At 51.5% G+C, this 24,425-nt stretch overlaps 2 protein-coding genes across 2 annotated transcripts; both read right to left on the bottom strand.

Annotated features, from left to right (window-relative positions):
• Positions 1 to 5: 5 nt before the first annotated feature.
• Positions 6 to 8,136, bottom strand: LOC308511964 (erythroid transcription factor-like; the record flags this gene model as incomplete). The annotated part of the gene is made up of 3 exons (XM_081081777.1): positions 6 to 374; positions 843 to 968; positions 8,116 to 8,136. The coding sequence occupies 3 exons, from the start codon at positions 8,134 to 8,136 to the stop codon at positions 6 to 8; spliced, it is 516 nt and encodes a 171-aa protein (XP_080937903.1).
• Positions 8,137 to 8,147: 11 nt separating this feature from the next.
• Positions 8,148 to 24,421, bottom strand: LOC308511963 (erythroid transcription factor-like; the record flags this gene model as incomplete). Its single annotated transcript, XM_081081776.1, has 4 exons — positions 8,148 to 8,516; positions 8,985 to 9,110; positions 9,453 to 9,508; positions 24,412 to 24,421. 4 exons carry the CDS (start codon positions 24,419 to 24,421, stop codon positions 8,148 to 8,150), a joined length of 561 nt encoding a protein of 186 aa, XP_080937902.1.
• Between the last annotated feature and the right edge of the window lie 4 nt (positions 24,422 to 24,425).

The following is a 24,425-nucleotide window of genomic DNA, read 5'->3' as shown; positions in this document are numbered from 1 at the left end:
TGTCCTCATGGGCTGAGTGGTGCCTCCACAGCGCTGGTGGTGGTGGGAGGCATGGGGCCTGTGGGGAAGGAGCCTGTGGGTGAACCCAACAGGGGCCCGGGGAAAGGCATGAGGTGACTGACAGGTTCTGACAGCACCCCGGGGCCCAGGCCTTGGTAGAGATGGGCAGTACCAGGTGGGCCCAATGTCAAGCCTGAGGCCACTTCCCCACAATTCCCACCATCGCTGCCCCCAGCCACCACCATGAAGCCACCAGCCGGAGCATCACCTGGTCCAGTGCCTCCCAGGCTTGACACTGGCTTCTTTTCTTTCTGTGATGGCCTGGGTTTTCTAGACTTTATACCACCCTTCTGCACGGTCCGTGGTCGGTTCACCTGATGAAAGAGAGGCCATGAGTGTTCCCCGACCTCAGACATCTGCCTCTGTGTCTCCACCAGGGACACCCTTTCCACCCCACTCCTTCAGAGTCAGGAACTGGGTCAAGGACTAGGGGAGCAGGCCCCAGCTGTGGCCCAGATAATGCCCTAAGGAGTCATGAGCTTGTGAGGCCCTAAGCAATGGAAAGGCTGAGGGAGCCTCTAGCCATAGGACTAGCTGATGGCTGGAGGGGAGGGGGAAGGAAATGAGAAATGGAGGAGAGAGAAGGGAGCAGGAGGGAAAAGACAGGCAGGGAGGAGATGAAGGTGTAGAGAAGAGAAGGGTGATAGGGAAGGAGGAGGGAGTAGAATAACAGGGAGAAGAGAGAAAGGGAGATAGGAAGAATACAGGAAAGGAAAAGGAGAAGGAAGGCCAGGTTAGCGGGATGGGGGTGCAGGGGGCAGGCTCCAAGAGGCAGGGCACACCTGGTGTCGCTTGTAATAAAGGCCGCAGGCATTGCACACGGGGTCTCTATTGGCATTCAGCCGCCACACTGCCGCGATGGTTGTCTGGCAGTTGGTGCACTGGGCACCTGCCCGCTTGCTGACCTTCTGGGGGCAGCAAGAAAATGAGGGTCAGTGCACTGGTGGGTGGAGGACCCAGGAGGTGAGGGTCAGGGTGCAGGCAGGGCTTCCTGGACAAGGCATAGACTGAGGGTGCTCTGAGGGGCGAGGACATGGCCTCCTGTCCCGGGGCTTTCCAAATGGCGTGGGGTGCTTCATCAGTGGTTCTCAGCGTTGGCGGACATTGGACTCACTTGGGGAGTCGAAAACAATCCTGATGCCCAGGCAGCGCCCCAGACCAAGTAAATCAACCCATCTCGGGAGGGCCCCACGGTGATCCCAGTGTGTAGCCAAGGATGAAAACTGCTGTGCAGGGAGTGGACGGCGTGCCTGCTTGCAGCCCGAGGGTGGGCTGAGGGCAGACACTCCAGTACAGAGCTGGGTCCCTGAGTGGATGGGGCAGGGAGGGGGCATGTGGGTTCTCATAGAGTGTGAGGGCAGAGATCCCTGCCCGGAGTGAGAACAGAGTACCTGGGTGAGGGGAGGCCGGCCTGGGCTCTTACCCGGCGCCTTTGGGGCTTGTTCTGCCTAGTCATCGTCTGACCACCGGCATTGCACAGGTGGCACTGTGGAGCGGCTTTCGCTCTGCCGGACTTTCGCTCTGCCGGACTTTCGCTGTGCCTGGTACACATGCTGTCACACCTTCTCAGAACCACCCTGCATGGCGCACAATCCCAGGGCTCTGGTGAGGTGGACAGGGGGCAAGAGGGACCAGGCTCAGCCCAACTTTGCCTTGGACCCCATCCCCCTCCTCAACCTCCCTGTCCCTTTGGGGGAGCCTCACCACAGGTGGACAGGGGTAGGGTTCCTTGGAGGTTGGGGGAGGAATAGACCGCTGGATTGGGGGTGCTTCTGGTTGGAGGAAAGAAGCTCCTAGGAAAGTCGGGGGGCCCGTAGGCACTGCTGGGGACAGGGATGGAGGAAGGCACCGCAGGCCCCAGCGCCAACAGGTCCGGACGCAGTCGCTGTGTCCTGATGTTCTCTAGGAAGGTGCCTCTTGCATAGGAATCTTCTAAGGCCTGGGGATCGATGTACTCCCAGGTGGGGCTCACAGTTGCGGGAGGGTACAGCCCCGTGCTGCCATAGGCCCAGCTGGTGTATGCTGAGCCTCCTGGGGTCCCCTCCAGACAGCAGAGGCATGCATTAACCTGGAAGACTGTTTGGGGTGTGGGTGGGTATGGGAAGGAAGAAAGAAGGGAACAGAAGGTCTGAAGCCATCCTGCTTTCAAGATGCAGTGATTCCCAACAGCCCCACGTGGTGGCCAGCCTTCCCACCTTCCTTCCCATAGGTTGCCAGAGCAGCTGCTGGCCATTGGGTGACTCCTGGGTCTGAGCCCCACTGGTCACTCTGGCAGCTGCAGTCACCAGCAGCCTTTTCCCAATGGGCTTTTAGCATAACTTTGTGGAGCCCCATGGGCCACTCAACTAGGGTCACCCCCACCTCCTTACCGTATTCATTCCCAATGAGGCAGTCTGGGGATGTACGTTCCCAGGTCTGCACATACACAGGGAACGTGACCCACATAGCCTCGTGAAGGCTTCTGGCCATTTCTAAGATGGCTTCTTTGTGAGATTCTACCCTAGCTATGGGTCTCCATGGCAACCCCAGCAACATGGAACCCTGCCAGGATAGCCAGTGCAGCCGCTGCCTGCATGTGCTCCAACTGGGGCTGGGGATCCAACCTAAACCCAGCTGCATGCCCTTGTCTGGGAATCAAACCCGAGACCCTTCGGTGCACAAGCCCATGCTCTAACCACTGAGAACACCAGCCAGTGCTCATAAGAGGGCCCATGAGAGGTTCCTATGGGCCAGGCCTGGAAGTTGCATATGCCACTCTGCTCACTCGATTGATCAGAACTGTCACATGTCCACCTGTCATTGCAAGGGAGGCTGGGAAAGTGAGTGAGTCAGGAAGAAAGGGGAGCAGGGTTGAAAGGCCTATAGCAGTGCCTGCTACAGGATTCTGTAGACTCCCCAGAGCTACGCTGTTTCATGTGGTGGCCACTAGCCACAGTCAAGACAGTGGCTCCTGTACAAGGTGAGGGCAAGGCTTCCAGACCAAGGCTGTCAGAGGGAGTCACATCAGGGCTTCCTATACAGGGTCAGGAGGGTGTTTCCAGAGGGCAAGTTTAGGGGTTCCTATGAACGATCAGATCCGAGATTCCTGAAACGGGTCAAGTTACGGATTTCTGTTGGAAGTCAGGGAAAGGTTTCTGCAGAATTCGGTTATAGGCTCCAGCACTGTTATAGGCTAGGCTTCCTGTAGGCCATGGAGTAAGGACAGGATTAGGTCAGTAAGCCCTGTACAGCAAGTATGTCAAACTCAAAGGCTATCACGGGCCAAATAAACAAGGTTTAAGTTTATGTGGGCCGCAAAAAAAAACACACAAAACCTTCAATTTTCATAGGAACATAGGATTATTTCGATAGAGACATGCTGATTACAAAGGGTTGAATTAAATGAGTCATTGTTAACATAAAATAATAGAACATTTTAAGAAAAAGTAATATTTTTTCTTGAACATTAACTTACCAGACACTGAATAACTGCACAAATTTATAAGCGTAATGCAAATCTATTTTTCTTCTTCTCTGAAAGCAAAATATTTCCTGTTATGCACACCAAACAAGTCAGTACAAGACTAATGATGTGGCAACCGGCCGCTAAAATATGTGCTGCTAGTATCAGTGGAGAGAAATGGTGCACCTGCACATAAGGTACGTAAGGAAAATGAATGCAACACAATTATAGTAATCAGTCATTAGTGAATGTTGTAGTTCGGTATTCATAATCCTGTATAATAAAAGCCCAGAGACCGAATGGTGGAACGACCAATCGACCAGTGGCTATGACATGCACTGACCCCCAGGGGGCAGACGCTCAACGCAGGAGCTGCCCCCTGGGGAGTCCGTGCACTACCACAGTGGGAGTGCTGCTTGGCTGACTGGAGGCTGGGAGGTAGGTTCATGGCCACCGTGGGACTGAGGCCTACTCGGCCGCCTCAGTGCTATTGTCCCTGAGCCTGGCCCTGACCGGGTCCCCTGGAGAAGCTAGTGCTCCAGCGCCACGGAAGATGCCAGACCAGGGAGCAGCCACTCAGAGGGTGGGTCCACAGCCACTCTGCAGACTGGGATGAGCAGGCTGATCCCCACAGGCCACACCCCCCAACAGTGCTCAAATCCTGTGCACCCGGCCTCTAGTTATGTATAACAGGATATTCTAAAAATTAAGTTATGAAAATTTTTTCCTTAATTGTTTTATTGCTTAAAGTATTACAAAGGGTATTACATATGTGTCCATTTTTTCCCCCCGCCCTTGACAATCCCCTGGCCTCCCCTACCCCCCAGTGTCTTATGTCCATTGGTTATGCTTATATGCATGCATACAAGTCCTTCGGTTGATCTCTTACCCCCCTGCCTCCTGCCCCCCAACCCTCCCCGGCCTTCTCGCTGTAGTTTGCCAGTCTGTTCGAGGCTGCTCTGCCTTTGTATCTATTTTTGTTCATAAGTTTATAATGGTCTTTATTATCCATAAATGAGTGAGATCATGTGGTATTTTTCCTTCATTGACTGGCTTATTTCACTTAGCATAATGCTCTCCAGTTCCATCCATGCTGTTGCAAATGGTAAGAGTTCCTTCCTTTTTAGAGCAGCATAGTATTCCATCATGTAGATGTACCACTGTTTTCTAATCCATTCATCTACTGGTGGGCACTTAAGCTGTTTCCAGATCTTAGCTATGGTGAATTGTGCTGCTATGAACATAGGGGTGCATATATCCTTTCTGACTGGTGTTTCTGGTTTCTTGGGATATACTCCTAGAAGTGGGATCACGGGGTCAAATGGGAATTCCATTTTTACCTTTTTGAGGAAACTCCATACTGTCTTCCATAGTGGCTGCACCAGTCTGCATTCCCACCAGCAGTGCACGAGGGTTCCTTTTTCTCCACATCCTCTCCAGCACTTGTCGTTTGTTGATTTGTTGATGATTGCCAGTCTGACAGGTGTGAGATGGTACCTCACTGTTGTTTTGATTTGCATCTCTCGGATGATTAGTGACTTTGAGCATGTTTTCATATGTCTCTTGGCTTTCTGAATGTCCTCTTTTGAAAAGTGTCCATTTAGGTCCTTTGCCCATTTTTTGATTGGATTGTTTATCTTCCTTTTGTTAAGTTGTATGAGTTCCTTATAAATGTTGGAGATTAAATCCTTATCGGTGATAACATTGGCAAATATGTTCTCCCATGCAGTGGGCTTTCTTGTTTTGTTGATGGTTTCTTTTGCTGTGCAGAAGCTTTTAATTTGATGTAGTCCCATTTGTTCATTTTCTCTTTAGTTTCAAGTGCCCTAGGCGCTGTATCGGTGAAGAAATTGCTTTGGCATATGTCTGAGATTTTGTTGCCTTTGGATTCCTCTAGTATTTTTATGGTTTCCTGTCTTACATTTAAGTCCTTTATCCATTTTGAGTTTATTTTTGTGTATGGTGTAAGTTGGTGGTCTAGTCTCATTTTCTTGCATGTATCTGTCCAATTGTCCCAACACCATTTATTGAAGAGACTGTCTTGACTCCATTGTATGTTCTCGCCTCCTTTGTCAAATATTAATTGAGCACATTGGTTCAGGTCGATTTCTGGGCTCTCTATTCTATTCCATTGATCTGTATGTCTGTTCTTGTGCCAGTACCAGGCAGTTTTGAGAACAGTGGCTTTGTAATACAGCTTGATATCAGGTATTGAGATCCCACCTGCTTTGTTCTTTCTCAGGATCGCTGCAGCTATTCGGGGTCTTTTTTTGTTGTTGTTGTTAAAAAATATATTTTATTGATTTTTCACAGAGAGGAAGGGAGAGAGATAGAGAGAGTTAGAAACATCGATGAGAGAGAAACATCAATCAGCTGCCTCCTGCACATCCCCCACCGGGGATGTGCCCCCAACCCAGGTACATGCCCTTGACCGGAATCGAACCCGGGACCTCTCAGTCCGCAGGTTGACGCTCTATCCACTGAGCCAAACCGGTTTCGGCGACGGGGTCTTTTTTTATTCCAGATGAATTTTTGGAGAGTTCGTTCTAGGTCTGTGAAATATGCCATTGGTAGGTTATGAAATTTTTATTAAAACGTTTCTTACATACCGTTATATTGGCTGGGCTGCAACAATATTTGTTGTGGGTGCATGCGGCCTGCGGGCCACAAGTTTGACATACTTGCTGTACAGTGTTTGGGCAGGGGGTCCTGTGCCAGGTGAGGCTGTAGATGCCTGTATAGGATGAGGTCTGGACTTAAAGCAGGGGGTCAGGACAGGCGCCTCACCACAGGTTCAGGAAAGGATTTTCCATGTAAGTTCAAGACTGTGGTTCATGTTGAGAGTTGGATCACAGGTTCCTGTGGACTCTGCGGGGTGGGGCGTGAGGTAGGGATTGTTGTGCAAAGTGACATCCGGGGCCATTGTCAACAATGTAAGCAAGGCTCCTGAACTTAATCAGGATTCCCAAAGAGTTTAAAGATGGGGCTTTCTTTAAAAAACAAACAAACAAACACACACACATATTTTTATTGATTTCAAAGAGGAAAGGAGAGGGAGAGAGAGATAGAAACATCAGTGATGAGAGAGATTCATGGATCGGCTGCCTCCTACATGCACCTCACTGGGGTTCGAGCCTGCAACCTGGGCATGTGCCATGATCAAGAATCCAACCATGTCCTCATGGTTCATGGGTTGATGCTCAACCACTGAGCCACACCAGCCGGACTAGAGTATTTTTTCAGGTGTTCATGAAGGAAAGCACCTGAGCCTTCCAGCTGTTGTTGACCACAGTGAGCACTCAGGAAACGGTGCTGGTTGCAGGGTGGAGGCTACACCACGGAGCCTGGCTCAGCCCTGTGCCACCAGCTGTGTGGCCTTGGGAGAGACGCTTAACCTGTCTGGGTTAGGATGTCACCTGACTCCACGCATGCTCCGATGTGAGGGTTTGTTCCATGGAAGAACAGATTCCACTTTAGGGGGAGCAGTTCACCCAGGTGAAGGGGTGTGTTGGGGAGGGAGTTGGCACTGTGGGGAGATCCCCCCCGGGGTCTAAATATTCCCCCTAGAGGTTATTCTGTTCTCCTAATCTCCCCCTCCTTCTCTACCATTTCCCACAGGGCTGCAGGCCGAGCTGGGCTGAGAGAGATAAGAGATGAGTGTCAGGAGGGCCCATGGACAACCCCACGGTCCCAGACTGGCCTTCTGCCCTTCTTGCTGGCTGTCTTTCCAGCCCCAATCTTGGCCTCCCGTTCCTGTCCTGAACATGTCTTCTGTCCCCTGGAGGTGGGTCCCTAACTTACAGACTGAAATTGTATATATTGATACCTCCACAAACAAGTGTACAGAGCTGCTCACGCTGTCAGCCACTCGGAGGCACTGTGACAGGGCACAGGATGTGCGATACGCTCACATACACGTGCTTGCACACAAGTGCTGCCCTTGCCAGACCCACAAAGACCTCCTGACACGCAGTACCTCAGGTCACACTGCTAGGTCTCCACATTCCGTCCTACACAGCCCTTGGTGAGCATCCCGGAAATGTTTATTGAGCAAATGCTGTGCCTGGTACACATGCTGTCGCACCGCCTCAGAACCACCCTGCATGGTGCACAATCACATGAGCATAGCCTCACATGTTGCCTCAGCACACCCCGTTGCACACATACCCCCACGTCCTCTCATACAGTCACTGGTGCCCCGTTTCTCACAGTTGCCTCATGTCGTGCACACCATCTCTCAGAACCTCACCCCCATGGTCACCACCTCACAGAGCAGTCGGCCACTACACAGTCTCTGCCCATGATGTGTGCATGTACACGCCATATCATACACCCTGGTTGCTGTCACACGTGGTCTCACATACTAGTACACTCTTATACTTGCACATCATAACCCACTATCATGAAGGGTGACACGCCATCACCAGAGAACCACAGGCACCGTTGCACACCCCTCCTACCACGGCTCTTTATTCAGTCCCACTCAGACTCACACCTCCAACTTCAGGACTCTGATGATTTATTTTACAAATCATTGATGGCCCAGACCAAGAGCTGTGGGGGGCCCAGAGGTTGGGTTGTAGAGAGACTGCTGGCTCCACGCGGAGAGGGACCCTTCCTCTGCTCTGAGTCATGCTCTGTGTCCTCATGGGCTGAGTGGTGCCTCCACAGCGCTGGTGGTGGTGGGAGGCATGGGGCCTGTGGGGAAGGAGCCTGTGGGTGAACCCAACAGGGGCCCGGGGAAAGGCATGAGGTGACTGACAGGTTCTGACAGCACCCCGGGGCCCAGGCCTTGGTAGAGATGGGCAGTACCAGGTGGGCCCAATGTCAAGCCTGAGGCCACTTCCCCACAATTCCCACCATCGCTGCCCCCAGCCACCACCATGAAGCCACCAGCCGGAGCATCACCTGGTCCAGTGCCTCCCAGGCTTGACACTGGCTTCTTTTCTTTCTGTGATGGCCTGGGTTTTCTAGACTTTATACCACCCTTCTGCACGGTCCGTGGTCGGTTCACCTGATGAAAGAGAGGCCATGAGTGTTCCCCGACCTCAGACATCTGCCTCTGTGTCTCCACCAGGGACACCCTTTCCACCCCACTCCTTCAGAGTCAGGAACTGGGTCAAGGACTAGGGGAGCAGGCCCCAGCTGTGGCCCAGATAATGCCCTAAGGAGTCATGAGCTTGTGAGGCCCTAAGCAATGGAAAGGCTGAGGGAGCCTCTAGCCATAGGACTAGCTGATGGCTGGAGGGGAGGGGGAAGGAAATGAGAAATGGAGGAGAGAGAAGGGAGCAGGAGGGAAAAGACAGGCAGGGAGGAGATGAAGGTGTAGAGAAGAGAAGGGTGATAGGGAAGGAGGAGGGAGTAGAATAACAGGGAGAAGAGAGAAAGGGAGATAGGAAGAATACAGGAAAGGAAAAGGAGAAGGAAGGCCAGGTTAGCGGGATGGGGGTGCAGGGGGCAGGCTCCAAGAGGCAGGGCACACCTGGTGTCGCTTGTAATAAAGGCCGCAGGCATTGCACACGGGGTCTCTATTGGCATTCAGCCGCCACACTGCCGCGATGGTTGTCTGGCAGTTGGTGCACTGGGCACCTGCCCGCTTGCTGACCTTCTGGGGGCAGCAAGAAAATGAGGGTCAGTGCACTGGTGGGTGGAGGACCCAGGAGGTGAGGGTCAGGGTGCAGGCAGGGCTTCCTGGACAAGGCATAGACTGAGGGTGCTCTGAGGGGCGAGGACATGGCCTCCTGTCCCGGGGCTTTCCAAATGGCGTGGGGTGCTTCATCAGTGGTTCTCAGCGTTGGCGGACATTGGACTCACTTGGGGAGTCGAAAACAATCCTGATGCCCAGGCAGCGCCCCAGACCAAGTAAATCAACCCATCTCGGGAGGGCCCCACGGTGATCCCAGTGTGTAGCCAAGGATGAAAACTGCTGTGCAGGGAGTGGACGGCGTGCCTGCTTGCAGCCCGAGGGTGGGCTAAGGGCAGACACTCCAGTACAGAGCTGGGTCCCTGAGTGGATGGGGCAGGGAGGGGGCATGTGGGTTCTCATAGAGTGTGAGGGCAGAGATCCCTGCCCGGAGTGAGAACAGAGTACCTGGGTGAGGGGAGGCCGGCCTGGGCTCTTACCCGGCGCCTTTGGGGCTTGTTCTGCCTAGTCATCGTCTGACCACCGGCATTGCACAGGTGGCACTGTGGAGCGGCTTTCGCTCTGCCGGACTTTCGCTCTGCCGGACTTTCGCTGTGCCTGGTACACATGCTGTCACACCTTCTCAGAACCACCCTGCATGGCGCACAATCCCAGGGCTCTGGTGAGGTGGACAGGGGGCAAGAGGGACCAGGCTCAGCCCAACTTTGCCTTGGACCCCATCCCCCTCCTCAACCTCCCTGTCCCTTTGGGGGAGCCTCACCACAGGTGGACAGGGGTAGGGTTCCTTGGAGGTTGGGGGAGGAATAGACCGCTGGATTGGGGGTGCTTCTGGTTGGAGGAAAGAAGCTCCTAGGAAAGTCGGGGGGCCCGTAGGCACTGCTGGGGACAGGGATGGAGGAAGGCACCGCAGGCCCCAGCGCCAACAGGTCCGGACGCAGTCGCTGTGTCCTGATGTTCTCTAGGAAGGTGCCTCTTGCATAGGAATCTTCTAAGGCCTGGGGATCGATGTACTCCCAGGTGGGGCTCACAGTTGCGGGAGGGTACAGCCCCGTGCTGCCATAGGCCCAGCTGGTGTATGCTGAGCCTCCTGGGGTCCCCTCCAGACAGCAGAGGCATGCATTAACCTGGAAGACTGTTTGGGGTGTGGGTGGGTATGGGAAGGAAGAAAGAAGGGAACAGAAGGTCTGAAGCCATCCTGCTTTCAAGATGCAGTGATTCCCAACAGCCCCACATGGTGGCCAGCCTTCCCACCTTCCTTCCCATAGGTTGCCAGAGCAGCTGCTGGCCATTGGGTGACTCCTGGGTCTGAGCCCCACTGGTCACTCTGGCAGCTGCAGTCACCAGCAGCCTTTTCCCAATGGGCTTTTAGCATAACTTTGTGGAGCCCCATGGGCCACTCAACTAGGGTCACCCCCACCTCCTTACCGTATTCATTCCCAATGAGGCAGTCTGGGGATGTACGTTCCCAGGTCTGCACATACACAGGGAACGTGACCCACATAGCCTCGTGAAGGCTTCTGGCCATTTCTAAGATGGCTTCTTTGTGAGATTCTACCCTAGCTATGGGTCTCCATGGCAACCCCAGCAACATGGAACCCTGCCAGGATAGCCAGTGCAGCCGCTGCCTGCATGTGCTCCAACTGGGGCTGGGGATCCAACCTAAACCCAGCTGCATGCCCTTGTCTGGGAATCAAACCCGAGACCCTTCGGTGCACAAGCCCATGCTCTAACCACTGAGAACACCAGCCAGTGCTCATAAGAGGGCCCATGAGAGGTTCCTATGGGCCAGGCCTGGAAGTTGCATATGCCACTCTGCTCACTCGATTGATCAGAACTGTCACATGTCCACCTGTCATTGCAAGGGAGGCTGGGAAAGTGAGTGAGTCAGGAAGAAAGGGGAGCAGGGTTGAAAGGCCTATAGCAGTGCCTGCTACAGGATTCTGTAGACTCCCCAGAGCTACGCTGTTTCATGTGGTGGCCACTAGCCACAGTCAAGACAGTGGCTCCTGTACAAGGTGAGGGCAAGGCTTCCAGACCAAGGCTGTCAGAGGGAGTCACATCAGGGCTTCCTATACAGGGTCAGGAGGGTGTTTCCAGAGGGCAAGTTTAGGGGTTCCTATGAACGATCAGATCCGAGATTCCTGAAACGGGTCAAGTTACGGATTTCTGTTGGAAGTCAGGGAAAGGTTTCTGCAGAATTCGGTTATAGGCTCCAGCACTGTTATAGGCTAGGCTTCCTGTAGGCCATGGAGTAAGGACAGGATTAGGTCAGTAAGCCCTGTACAGCAAGTATGTCAAACTCAAAGGCTATCACGGGCCAAATAAACAAGGTTTAAGTTTATGTGGGCCGCAAAAAAAAACACACAAAACCTTCAATTTTCATAGGAACATAGGATTATTTCGATAGAGACATGCTGATTACAAAGGGTTGAATTAAATGAGTCATTGTTAACATAAAATAATAGAACATTTTAAGAAAAAGTAATATTTTTTCTTGAACATTAACTTACCAGACACTGAATAACTGCACAAATTTATAAGCGTAATGCAAATCTATTTTTCTTCTTCTCTGAAAGCAAAATATTTCCTGTTATGCACACCAAACAAGTCAGTACAAGACTAATGATGTGGCAACCGGCCGCTAAAATATGTGCTGCTAGTATCAGTGGAGAGAAATGGTGCACCTGCACATAAGGTACGTAAGGAAAATGAATGCAACACAATTATAGTAATCAGTCATTAGTGAATGTTGTAGTTCGGTATTCATAATCCTGTATAATAAAAGCCCAGAGACCGAATGGTGGAACGACCAATCGACCAGTGGCTATGACATGCACTGACCCCCAGGGGGCAGACGCTCAACGCAGGAGCTGCCCCCTGGGGAGTCCGTGCACTACCACAGTGGGAGTGCTGCTTGGCTGACTGGAGGCTGGGAGGTAGGTTCATGGCCACCGTGGGACTGAGGCCTACTCGGCCGCCTCAGTGCTATTGTCCCTGAGCCTGGCCCTGACCGGGTCCCCTGGAGAAGCTAGTGCTCCAGCGCCACGGAAGATGCCAGACCAGGGAGCAGCCACTCAGAGGGTGGGTCCACAGCCACTCTGCAGACTGGGATGAGCAGGCTGATCCCCACAGGCCACACCCCCCAACAGTGCTCAAATCCTGTGCACCCGGCCTCTAGTTATGTATAACAGGATATTCTAAAAATTAAGTTATGAAAATTTTTTCCTTAATTGTTTTATTGCTTAAAGTATTACAAAGGGTATTACATATGTGTCCATTTTTTCCCCCCGCCCTTGACAATCCCCTGGCCTCCCCTACCCCCCAGTGTCTTATGTCCATTGGTTATGCTTATATGCATGCATACAAGTCCTTCGGTTGATCTCTTACCCCCCTGCCTCCTGCCCCCCAACCCTCCCCGGCCTTCTCGCTGTAGTTTGCCAGTCTGTTCGAGGCTGCTCTGCCTTTGTATCTATTTTTGTTCATAAGTTTATAATGGTCTTTATTATCCATAAATGAGTGAGATCATGTGGTATTTTTCCTTCATTGACTGGCTTATTTCACTTAGCATAATGCTCTCCAGTTCCATCCATGCTGTTGCAAATGGTAAGAGTTCCTTCCTTTTTAGAGCAGCATAGTATTCCATCATGTAGATGTACCACTGTTTTCTAATCCATTCATCTACTGGTGGGCACTTAAGCTGTTTCCAGATCTTAGCTATGGTGAATTGTGCTGCTATGAACATAGGGGTGCATATATCCTTTCTGACTGGTGTTTCTGGTTTCTTGGGATATACTCCTAGAAGTGGGATCACGGGGTCAAATGGGAATTCCATTTTTACCTTTTTGAGGAAACTCCATACTGTCTTCCATAGTGGCTGCACCAGTCTGCATTCCCACCAGCAGTGCACGAGGGTTCCTTTTTCTCCACATCCTCTCCAGCACTTGTCGTTTGTTGATTTGTTGATGATTGCCAGTCTGACAGGTGTGAGATGGTACCTCACTGTTGTTTTGATTTGCATCTCTCGGATGATTAGTGACTTTGAGCATGTTTTCATATGTCTCTTGGCTTTCTGAATGTCCTCTTTTGAAAAGTGTCCATTTAGGTCCTTTGCCCATTTTTTGATTGGATTGTTTATCTTCCTTTTGTTAAGTTGTATGAGTTCCTTATAAATGTTGGAGATTAAACCCTTATCGGTGATAACATTGGCAAATATGTTCTCCCATGCAGTGGGCTTTCTTGTTTTGTTGATGGTTTCTTTTGCTGTGCAGAAGCTTTTAATTTGATGTAGTCCCATTTGTTCATTTTCTCTTTAGTTTCAAGTGCCCTAGGCGCTGTATCGGTGAAGAAATTGCTTTGGCATATGTCTGAGATTTTGTTGCCTTTGGATTCCTCTAGTATTTTTATGGTTTCCTGTCTTACATTTAAGTCCTTTATCCATTTTGAGTTTATTTTTGTGTATGGTGTAAGTTGGTGGTCTAGTCTCATTTTCTTGCATGTATCTGTCCAATTGTCCCAACACCATTTATTGAAGAGACTGTCTTGACTCCATTGTATGTTCTCGCCTCCTTTGTCAAATATTAATTGAGCACATTGGTTCAGGTCGATTTCTGGGCTCTCTATTCTATTCCATTGATCTGTATGTCTGTTCTTGTGCCAGTACCAGGCAGTTTTGATAACAGTGGCTTTGTAATACAGCTTGATATCAGGTATTGCGATCCCACCTGCTTTGTTCTTTCTCAGGATCGCTGCAGCTATTCGGGGTCTTTTTTTGTTGTTGTTGTTAAAAAATATATTTTATTGATTTTTCACAGAGAGGAAGGGAGAGAGATAGAGAGAGTTAGAAACATCGATGAGAGAGAAACATCAATCAGCTGCCTCCTGCACATCCCCCACCGGGGATGTGCCCCCAACCCAGGTACATGCCCTTGACCGGAATCGAACCCGGGACCTCTCAGTCCGCAGGTTGACGCTCTATCCACTGAGCCAAACCGGTTTCGGCGACGGGGTCTTTTTTTATTCCAGATGAATTTTTGGAGAGTTCGTTCTAGGTCTGTGAAATATGCCATTGGTAGGTTATGAAATTTTTATTAAAACGTTTCTTACATACCGTTATATTGGCTGGGCTGCAACAATATTTGTTGTGGGTGCATGCGGCCTGCGGGCCACAAGTTTGACATACTTGCTGTACAGTGTTTGGGCAGGGGGTCCTGTGCCAGGTGAGGCTGTAGATGCCTGTATAGGATGAGGTCTGGACTTAAAGCAGGGGGTCAGGACAGGCGCCTCACCACAGGTTCAGGAAAGGATTTTCCATGTAAGTTCAAGACTGTGGTTCATGTTGAGAGTTGGATCACAGGTTCCTGTGGACTCTGCGGGGTGGGGCGTGAGGTAGGGATTGTTGTGCAAAGTGACATCCGGGGCCATTGTCAACAATGTAAGCAAGGCTCCTGAACTTAATCAGGATTCCCAAAGAGTTTAAAGATGGGGCTTTCTTTAAAAAAAAAACAAACAAACACACACACATATTTTTATTGATTTCAAAGAGGAAAGGAGAGGGAGAGAGAGATAGAAACATCAGTGATGAGAGAGATTCATGGATCGGCTGCCTCCTACATGCACCTCACTGGGGTTCGAGCCTGCAACCTGGGCATGTGCCATGATCAAGAATCCAACCATGTCCTCATGGTTCATGGGTTGATGCTCAACCACTGAGCCACACCAGCCGGACTAGAGTATTTTTTCAGGTGTTCATGAAGGAAAGCACCTGAGCCTTCCAGCTGTTGTTGACCACAGTGAGCACTCAGGAAACGGTGCTGGTTGCAGGGTGGAGGCTACACCACGGAGCCTGGCTCAGCCCTGTGCCACCAGCTGTGTGGCCTTGGGAGAGACGCTTAACCTGTCTGGGTTAGGATGTCACCTGACTCCACGCATGCTCCGATGTGAGGGTTTGTTCCATGGAAGAACAGATTCCACTTTAGGGGGAGCAGTTCACCCAGGTGAAGGGGTGTGTTGGGGAGGGAGTTGGCACTGTGGGGAGATCCCCCCCGGGGTCTAAATATTCCCCCTAGAGGTTATTCTGTTCTCCTAATCTCCCCCTCCTTCTCTACCATTTCCCACAGGGCTGCAGGCCGAGCTGGGCTGAGAGAGATAAGAGATGAGTGTCAGGAGGGCCCATGGACAACCCCACGGTCCCAGACTGGCCTTCTGCCCTTCTTGCTGGCTGTCTTTCCAGCCCCAATCTTGGCCTCCCGTTCCTGTCCTGAACATGTCTTCTGTCCCCTGGAGGTGGGTCCCTAACTTACAGACTGAAATTGTATATATTGATACCTCCACAAACAAGTGTACAGAGCTGCTCACGCTGTCAGCCACTCGGAGGCACTGTGACAGGGCACAGGATGTGCGATATGCTCACATACACGTGCTTGCACACAAGTGCTGCCCTTGCCAGAGCCACAAAGACCTCCTGACACGCAGTACCTCAGGTCACACTGCTAGGTCTCCACATTCCGTCCTACACAGCCCTTGGTGAGCATCCCGGAAATGTTTATTGAGCAAATGCTGTGCCTGGTACACATGCTGTCGCACCGCCTCAGAACCACCCTGCATGGTGCACAATCACATGAGCATAGCCTCACATGTTGCCTCAGCACACCCCGTTGCACACATACCCCCACGTCCTCTCACACAGTCACTGGTGCCCCGTTTCTCACAGTTGCCTCATGTCGTGCACACCATCTCTCAGAACCTCACCCCCATGGTCACCACCTCACAGAGCAGTCGGCCACTACACAGTCTCTGCCCATGATGTGTGCATGTACACGCCATATCATACACCCTGGTTGCTGGCACACGTGGTCTCACATACTAGTACACTCTTATACTTGCACCTCATAACCCACTATCATGAAGGGTGACACGCCATCGCCAGAGAACCACAGGCACCGTTGCACACCCCTCCTACCACGGCTCTTTATTCAGTCCCACTCAGACTCACACCTCCAACTTCAGGACTCTGATGATTTATTTTACAAATCATTGATGGCCCAGACCAAGAGCTGTGGGGGGCCCAGAGGTTGGGTTGTAGAGAGACTGCTGGCTCCACGCGGAGAGGGACCCTTCCTCTGCTCTGAGTCATGCTCTGTGTCCTCATGGGCTGAGTGGTGCCTCCACAGCGCTGGTGGTGGTGGGAGGCATGGGGCCTGTGGGGAAGGAGCCTGTGGGTGAACCCAACAGGGGCCCGGGGAAAGGCATGAGGTGACTGACAGGTTCTGACAGCACCCCGGGGCCCAGGCCTTGGTAGAGATGGGCAGTACCAGGTGGGCCCAATGTCAAGCCTGAGGCCACTTCCCCACAATTCCCACCATCGCTGCCCCCAGCCACCACCATGAAGCCACCAGCCGGAGCATCACCTGGTCCAGTGCCTCCCAGGCTTGACACTGGCTTCTTTTCTTTCTGTGATGGCCTGGGTTTTCTAGACTTTATACCACCCTTCTGCACGGTCCGTGGTCGGTTCACCTGATGAAAGAGAGGCCATGAGTGTTCCCCGACCTCAGACATCTGCCTCTGTGTCTCCACCAGGGACACCCTTTCCACCCCACTCCTTCAGAGTCAGGAACTGGGTCAAGGACTAGGGGAGCAGGCCCCAGCTGTGGCCCAGATAATGCCCTAAGGAGTCATGAGCTTGTGAGGCCCTAAGCAATGGAAAGGCTGAGGGAGCCTCTAGCCATAGGACTAGCTGATGGCTGGAGGGGAGGGGGAAGGAAATGAGAAATGGAGGAGAGAGAAGGGAGCAGGAGGGAAAAGACAGGCAGGGAGGAGATGAAGGTGTAGAGAAGAGAAGGGTGATAGGGAAGGAGGAGGGAGTAGAATAACAGGGAGAAGAGAGAAAGGGAGATAGGAAGAATACAGGAAAGGAAAAGGAGAAGGAAGGCCAGGTTAGCGGGATGGGGGTGCAGGGGGCAGGCTCCAAGAGGCAGGGCACACCTGGTGTCGCTTGTAATAAAGGCCGCAGGCATTGCACACGGGGTCTCTATTGGCATTCAGCCGCCACACTGCCGCGATGGTTGTCTGGCAGTTGGTGCACTGGGCACCTGCCCGCTTGCTGACCTTCTGGGGGCAGCAAGAAAATGAGGGTCAGTGCACTGGTGGGTGGAGGACCCAGGAGGTGAGGGTCAGGGTGCAGGCAGGGCTTCCTGGACAAGGCATAGACTGAGGGTGCTCTGAGGGGCGAGGACATGGCCTCCTGTCCCGGGGCTTTCCAAATGGCGTGGGGTGCTTCATCAGTGGTTCTCAGCGTTGGCGGACGTTGGACTCACTTGGGGAGTCGAAAACAATCCTGATGCCCAGGCAGCGCCCCAGACCAAGTAAATCAACCCATCTCGGGAGGGCCCCACGGTGATCCCAGTGTGTAGCCAAGGATGAAAACTGCTGTGCAGGGAGTGGACGGCGTGCCTGCTTGCAGCCCGAGGGTGGGCTGAGGGTAGACACTCCAGTACAGAGCTGGGTCCCTGAGTGGATGGGGCAGGGAGGGGGGATGTGGGTTCTCATAGAGTGTGAGGGCAGAGATCCCTGCCCGGAGTGAGAACAGAGTACCTGGGTGAGGGGAGGCCGGCCTGGGCTCTTACCCGGCGCCTTTGGGGCTTGTTCTGCCTAGTCATCGTCTGACCACCGGCATTGCACAGGTGGCACTGTGGAGCGGCTTTCGCTCTGCCGGACTTTCGCTCTGCCGGACTTTCGCTGTGCCTGGTACACATGCTGTCACACCTTCTCAGAACCACCCTGCGTGGCGCACAATCCCAGGGCTCTGGTGAGGTGGACAGGGGGCAAGAGGGACCAGGCTCAGCCCAACTTTGCCTTGGACCCCATCCCCCTCCTCAACCTCCCTGTCCCTTTGGGGGAGCCTCACCACAGGTGGACAGGGGTAGGGTTCCTTGGAGGTTGGGGGAGGAATAGACCGCTGGATTGGGGGTGCTTCTGGTTGGAGGAAAGAAGCTCCTAGGAAAGTCGGGGGGCCCGTAGGCACTGCTGGGGACAGGGATGGAGGAAGGCACCGCAGGCCCCAGCGCCAACAGGTCCGGACGCAGTCGCTGTGTCCTGATGTTCTCTAGGAAGGTGCCTCTTGCATCGGAATCTTCTAAGGCCTGGGGATCGATGTACTCCCAGGTGGGGCTCACAGTTGCGGGAGGGTACAGCCCCGTGCTGCCATAGGCCCAGCTGGTGTATGCTGAGCCTCCTGGGGTCTCCTCCAGACAGCAGAGGCATGCATTAACCTGGAAGACTGTTTGGGGTGTGGGTGGGTATGGGAAGGAAGAAAGAAGGGAACAGAAGGTCTGAAGCCATCCTGCTTTCAAGATGCAGTGATTCCCAACAGCCCCACATGGTGGCCAGCCTTCCCACCTTCCTTCCCATAGGTTGCCAGAGCAGCTGCTGGCCATTGGGTGACTCCTGGGTCTGAGCCCCACTGGTCACTCTGGCAGCTGCAGTCACCAGCAGCCTTTTCCCAATGGGCTTTTAGCATAACTTTGTGGAGCCCCATGGGCCACTCAACTAGGGTCACCCCCACCTCCTTACCGTATTCATTCCCAATGAGGCAGTCTGGGGATGTACGTTCCCAGGTCTGCACATACACAGGGAACGTGACCCACATAGCCTCGTGAAGGCTTCTGGCCATTTCTAAGATGGCTTCTTTGTGAGATTCTACCCTAGCTATGGGTCTCCATGGCAACCCCAGCAACATGGAACCCTGCCAGGATAGCCAGTGCAGCCGCTGCCTGCATGTGCTCCAACTGGGGCTGGGGATCCAACCTAAACCCAGCTGCATGCCCTTGTCTGGGAATCAAACCCGAGACCCTTCGGTGCACAAGCCCATGCTCTAACCACTGAGAACACCAGCCAGTGCTCATAAGAGGGCCCATGAGAGGTTCCTATGGGCCAGGCCTGGAAGTTGCATATGCCACTCTGCTCACTCGATTGATCAGAACTGTCACATGTCCACCTGTCATTGCAAGGGAGGCTGGGAAAGTGAGTGAGTCAGGAAGAAAGGGGAGCAGGGTTGAAAGGCCTATAGCAGTGCCTGCTACAGGATTCTGTAGACTCCCCAGAGCTACGCTGTTTCATGTGGTGGCCACTAGCCACAGTCAAGACAGTGGCTCCTGTACAAGGTGAGGGCAAGGCTTCCAGACCAAGGCTGTCAGAGGGAGTCACATCAGGGCTTCCTATACAGGGTCAGGAGGGTGTTTCCAGAGGGCAAGTTTAGGGGTTCCTATGAACGATCAGATCCGAGATTCCTGAAACGGGTCAAGTTACGGATTTCTGTTGGAAGTCAGGGAAAGGTTTCTGCAGAATTCGGTTATAGGCTCCAGCACTGTTATAGGCTAGGCTTCCTGTAGGCCATGGAGTAAGGACAGGATTAGGTCAGTAAGCCCTGTACAGCAAGTATGTCAAACTCAAAGGCTATCACGGGCCAAATAAACAAGGTTTAAGTTTATGTGGGCCGCAAAAAAAAACACACAAAACCTTCAATTTTCATAGGAACATAGGATTATTTCGATAGAGACATGCTGATTACAAAGGGTTGAATTAAATGAGTCATTGTTAACATAAAATAATAGAACATTTTAAGAAAAAGTAATATTTTTTCTTGAACATTAACTTACCAGACACTGAATAACTGCACAAATTTATAAGCGTAATGCAAATCTATTTTTCTTCTTCTCTGAAAGCAAAATATTTCCTGTTATGCACACCAAACAAGTCAGTACAAGACTAATGATGTGGCAACCGGCCGCTAAAATATGTGCTGCTAGTATCAGTGGAGAGAAATGGTGCACCTGCACATAAGGTACGTAAGGAAAATGAATGCAACACAATTATAGTAATCAGTCATTAGTGAATGTTGTAGTTCGGTATTCATAATCCTGTATAATAAAAGCCCAGAGACCGAATGGTGGAACGACCAATCGACCAGTGGCTATGACATGCACTGACCCCCAGGGGGCAGACGCTCAACGCAGGAGCTGCCCCCTGGGGAGTCCGTGCACTACCACAGTGGGAGTGCTGCTTGGCTGACTGGAGGCTGGGAGGTAGGTTCATGGCCACCGTGGGACTGAGGCCTACTCGGCCGCCTCAGTGCTATTGTCCCTGAGCCTGGCCCTGACCGGGTCCCCTGGAGAAGCTAGTGCTCCAGCGCCACGGAAGATGCCAGACCAGGGAGCAGCCACTCAGAGGGTGGGTCCACAGCCACTCTGCAGACTGGGATGAGCAGGCTGATCCCCACAGGCCACACCCCCCAACAGTGCTCAAATCCTGTGCACCCGGCCTCTAGTTATGTATAACAGGATATTCTAAAAATTAAGTTATGAAAATTTTTTCCTTAATTGTTTTATTGCTTAAAGTATTACAAAGGGTATTACATATGTGTCCATTTTTTCCCCCCGCCCTTGACAATCCCCTGGCCTCCCCTACCCCCCAGTGTCTTATGTCCATTGGTTATGCTTATATGCATGCATACAAGTCCTTCGGTTGATCTCTTACCCCCCTGCCTCCTGCCCCCCAACCCTCCCCGGCCTTCTCGCTGTAGTTTGCCAGTCTGTTCGAGGCTGCTCTGCCTTTGTATCTATTTTTGTTCATAAGTTTATAATGGTCTTTATTATCCATAAATGAGTGAGATCATGTGGTATTTTTCCTTCATTGACTGGCTTATTTCACTTAGCATAATGCTCTCCAGTTCCATCCATGCTGTTGCAAATGGTAAGAGTTCCTTCCTTTTTAGAGCAGCATAGTATTCCATCATGTAGATGTACCACTGTTTTCTAATCCATTCATCTACTGGTGGGCACTTAAGCTGTTTCCAGATCTTAGCTATGGTGAATTGTGCTGCTATGAACATAGGGGTGCATATATCCTTTCTGACTGGTGTTTCTGGTTTCTTGGGATATACTCCTAGAAGTGGGATCACGGGGTCAAATGGGAATTCCATTTTTACCTTTTTGAGGAAACTCCATACTGTCTTCCATAGTGGCTGCACCAGTCTGCATTCCCACCAGCAGTGCACGAGGGTTCCTTTTTCTCCACATCCTCTCCAGCACTTGTCGTTTGTTGATTTGTTGATGATTGCCAGTCTGACAGGTGTGAGATGGTACCTCACTGTTGTTTTGATTTGCATCTCTCGGATGATTAGTGACTTTGAGCATGTTTTCATATGTCTCTTGGCTTTCTGAATGTCCTCTTTTGAAAAGTGTCCATTTAGGTCCTTTGCCCATTTTTTGATTGGATTGTTTATCTTCCTTTTGTTAAGTTGTATGAGTTCCTTATAAATGTTGGAGATTAAACCCTTATCGGTGATAACATTGGCAAATATGTTCTCCCATGCAGTGGGCTTTCTTGTTTTGTTGATGGTTTCTTTTGCTGTGCAGAAGCTTTTAATTTGATGTAGTCCCATTTGTTCATTTTCTCTTTAGTTTCAAGTGCCCTAGGCGCTGTATCGGTGAAGAAATTGCTTTGGCATATGTCTGAGATTTTGTTGCCTTTGGATTCCTCTAGTATTTTTATGGTTTCCTGTCTTACATTTAAGTCCTTTATCCATTTTGAGTTTATTTTTGTGTATGGTGTAAGTTGGTGGTCTAGTCTCATTTTCTTGCATGTATCTGTCCAATTGTCCCAACACCATTTATTGAAGAGACTGTCTTGACTCCATTGTATGTTCTCGCCTCCTTTGTCAAATATTAATTGAGCACATTGGTTCAGGTCGATTTCTGGGCTCTCTATTCTATTCCATTGATCTGTATGTCTGTTCTTGTGCCAGTACCAGGCAGTTTTGAGAACAGTGGCTTTGTAATACAGCTTGATATCAGGTATTGCGATCCCACCTGCTTTGTTCTTTCTCAGGATCGCTGCAGCTATTCGGGGTCTTTTTTTGTTGTTGTTGTTAAAAAATATATTTTATTGATTTTTCACAGAGAGGAAGGGAGAGAGATAGAGAGAGTTAGAAACATCGATGAGAGAGAAACATCAATCAGCTGCCTCCTGCACATCCCCCACCGGGGATGTGCCCCCAACCCAGGTACATGCCCTTGACCGGAATCGAACCCGGGACCTCTCAGTCCGCAGGTTGACGCTCTATCCACTGAGCCAAACCGGTTTCGGCGACGGGGTCTTTTTTTATTCCAGATGAATTTTTGGAGAGTTCGTTCTAGGTCTGTGAAATATGCCATTGGTAGGTTATGAAATTTTTATTAAAACGTTTCTTACATACCGTTATATTGGCTGGGCTGCAACAATATTTGTTGTGGGTGCATGCGGCCTGCGGGCCACAAGTTTGACATACTTGCTGTACAGTGTTTGGGCAGGGGGTCCTGTGCCAGGTGAGGCTGTAGATGCCTGTATAGGATGAGGTCTGGACTTAAAGCAGGGGGTCAGGACAGGCGCCTCACCACAGGTTCAGGAAAGGATTTTCCATGTAAGTTCAAGACTGTGGTTCATGTTGAGAGTTGGATCACAGGTTCCTGTGGACTCTGCGGGGTGGGGCGTGAGGTAGGGATTGTTGTGCAAAGTGACATGCGGGGCCATTGTCAACAATGTAAGCAAGGCTCCTGAACTTAATCAGGATTCCCAAAGAGTTTAAAGATGGGGCTTTCTTTAAAAAAAAAAACAAACAAACACACACACATATTTTTATTGATTTCAAAGAGGAAAGGAGAGGGAGAGAGAGATAGAAACATCAGTGATGAGAGAGATTCATGGATCGGCTGCCTCCTACATGCACCTCACTGGGGTTCGAGCCTGCAACCTGGGCATGTGCCATGATCAAGAATCCAACCATGTCCTCATGGTTCATGGGTTGATGCTCAACCACTGAGCCACACCAGCCGGACTAGAGTATTTTTTCAGGTGTTCATGAAGGAAAGCACCTGAGCCTTCCAGCTGTTGTTGACCACAGTGAGCACTCAGGAAACGGTGCTGGTTGCAGGGTGGAGGCTACACCACGGAGCCTGGCTCAGCCCTGTGCCACCAGCTGTGTGGCCTTGGGAGAGACGCTTAACCTGTCTGGGTTAGGATGTCACCTGACTCCACGCATGCTCCGATGTGAGGGTTTGTTCCATGGAAGAACAGATTCCACTTTAGGGGGAGCAGTTCACCCAGGTGAAGGGGTGTGTTGGGGAGGGAGTTGGCACTGTGGGGAGATCCCCCCCGGGGTCTAAATATTCCCCCTAGAGGTTATTCTGTTCTCCTAATCTCCCCCTCCTTCTCTACCATTTCCCACAGGGCTGCAGGCCGAGCTGGGCTGAGAGAGATAAGAGATGAGTGTCAGGAGGGCCCATGGACAACCCCACGGTCCCAGACTGGCCTTCTGCCCTTCTTGCTGGCTGTCTTTCCAGCCCCAATCTTGGCCTCCCGTTCCTGTCCTGAACATGTCTTCTGTCCCCTGGAGGTGGGTCCCTAACTTACAGACTGAAATTGTATATATTGATACCTCCACAAACAAGTGTACAGAGCTGCTCACGCTGTCAGCCACTCGGAGGCACTGTGACAGGGCACAGGATGTGCGATACTCTCACATACACGTGCTTGCACACAAGTGCTGCCCTTGCCAGACCCACAAAGACCTCCTGACACGCAGTACCTCAGGTCACACTGCTAGGTCTCCACATTCCGTCCTACACAGCCCTTGGTGAGCATCCCGGAAATGTTTATTGAGCAAATGCTGTGCCTGGTACACATGCTGTCGCACCGCCTCAGAACCACCCTGCATGGTGCACAATCACATGAGCATAGCCTCACATGTTGCCTCAGCACACCCCGTTGCACACATACCCCCACGTCCTCTCATACAGTCACTGGTGCCCCGTTTCTCACAGTTGCCTCATGTCGTGCACACCATCTCTCAGAACCTCACCCCCATGGTCACCACCTCACAGAGCAGTCGGCCACTACACAGTCTCTGCCCATGATGTGTGCATGTACACGCCATATCATACACCCTGGTTGCTGGCACACGTGGTCTCACATACTAGTACACTCTTATACTTGCACATCATAACCCACTATCATGAAGGGTGACACGCCATCGCCAGAGAACCACAGGCACCGTTGCACACCCCTCCTACCACGGCTCTTTATTCAGTCCCACTCAGACTCACACCTCCAACTTCAGGACTCTGATGATTTATTTTACAAATCATTGATGGCCCAGACCAAGAGCTGTGGGGGGCCCAGAGGTTGGGTTGTAGAGAGACTGCTGGCTCCACGCGGAGAGGGACCCTTCCTCTGCTCTGAGTCATGCTC

This window comes from Myotis nattereri, assembly GCF_964212035.1.
Source record: "Myotis nattereri genome assembly, chromosome: X".
In the NCBI taxonomy this organism is placed as follows: domain Eukaryota; kingdom Metazoa; phylum Chordata; class Mammalia; order Chiroptera; family Vespertilionidae; genus Myotis; species Myotis nattereri.
This window is presented reverse-complemented; position numbering and strand designations above follow the sequence as displayed.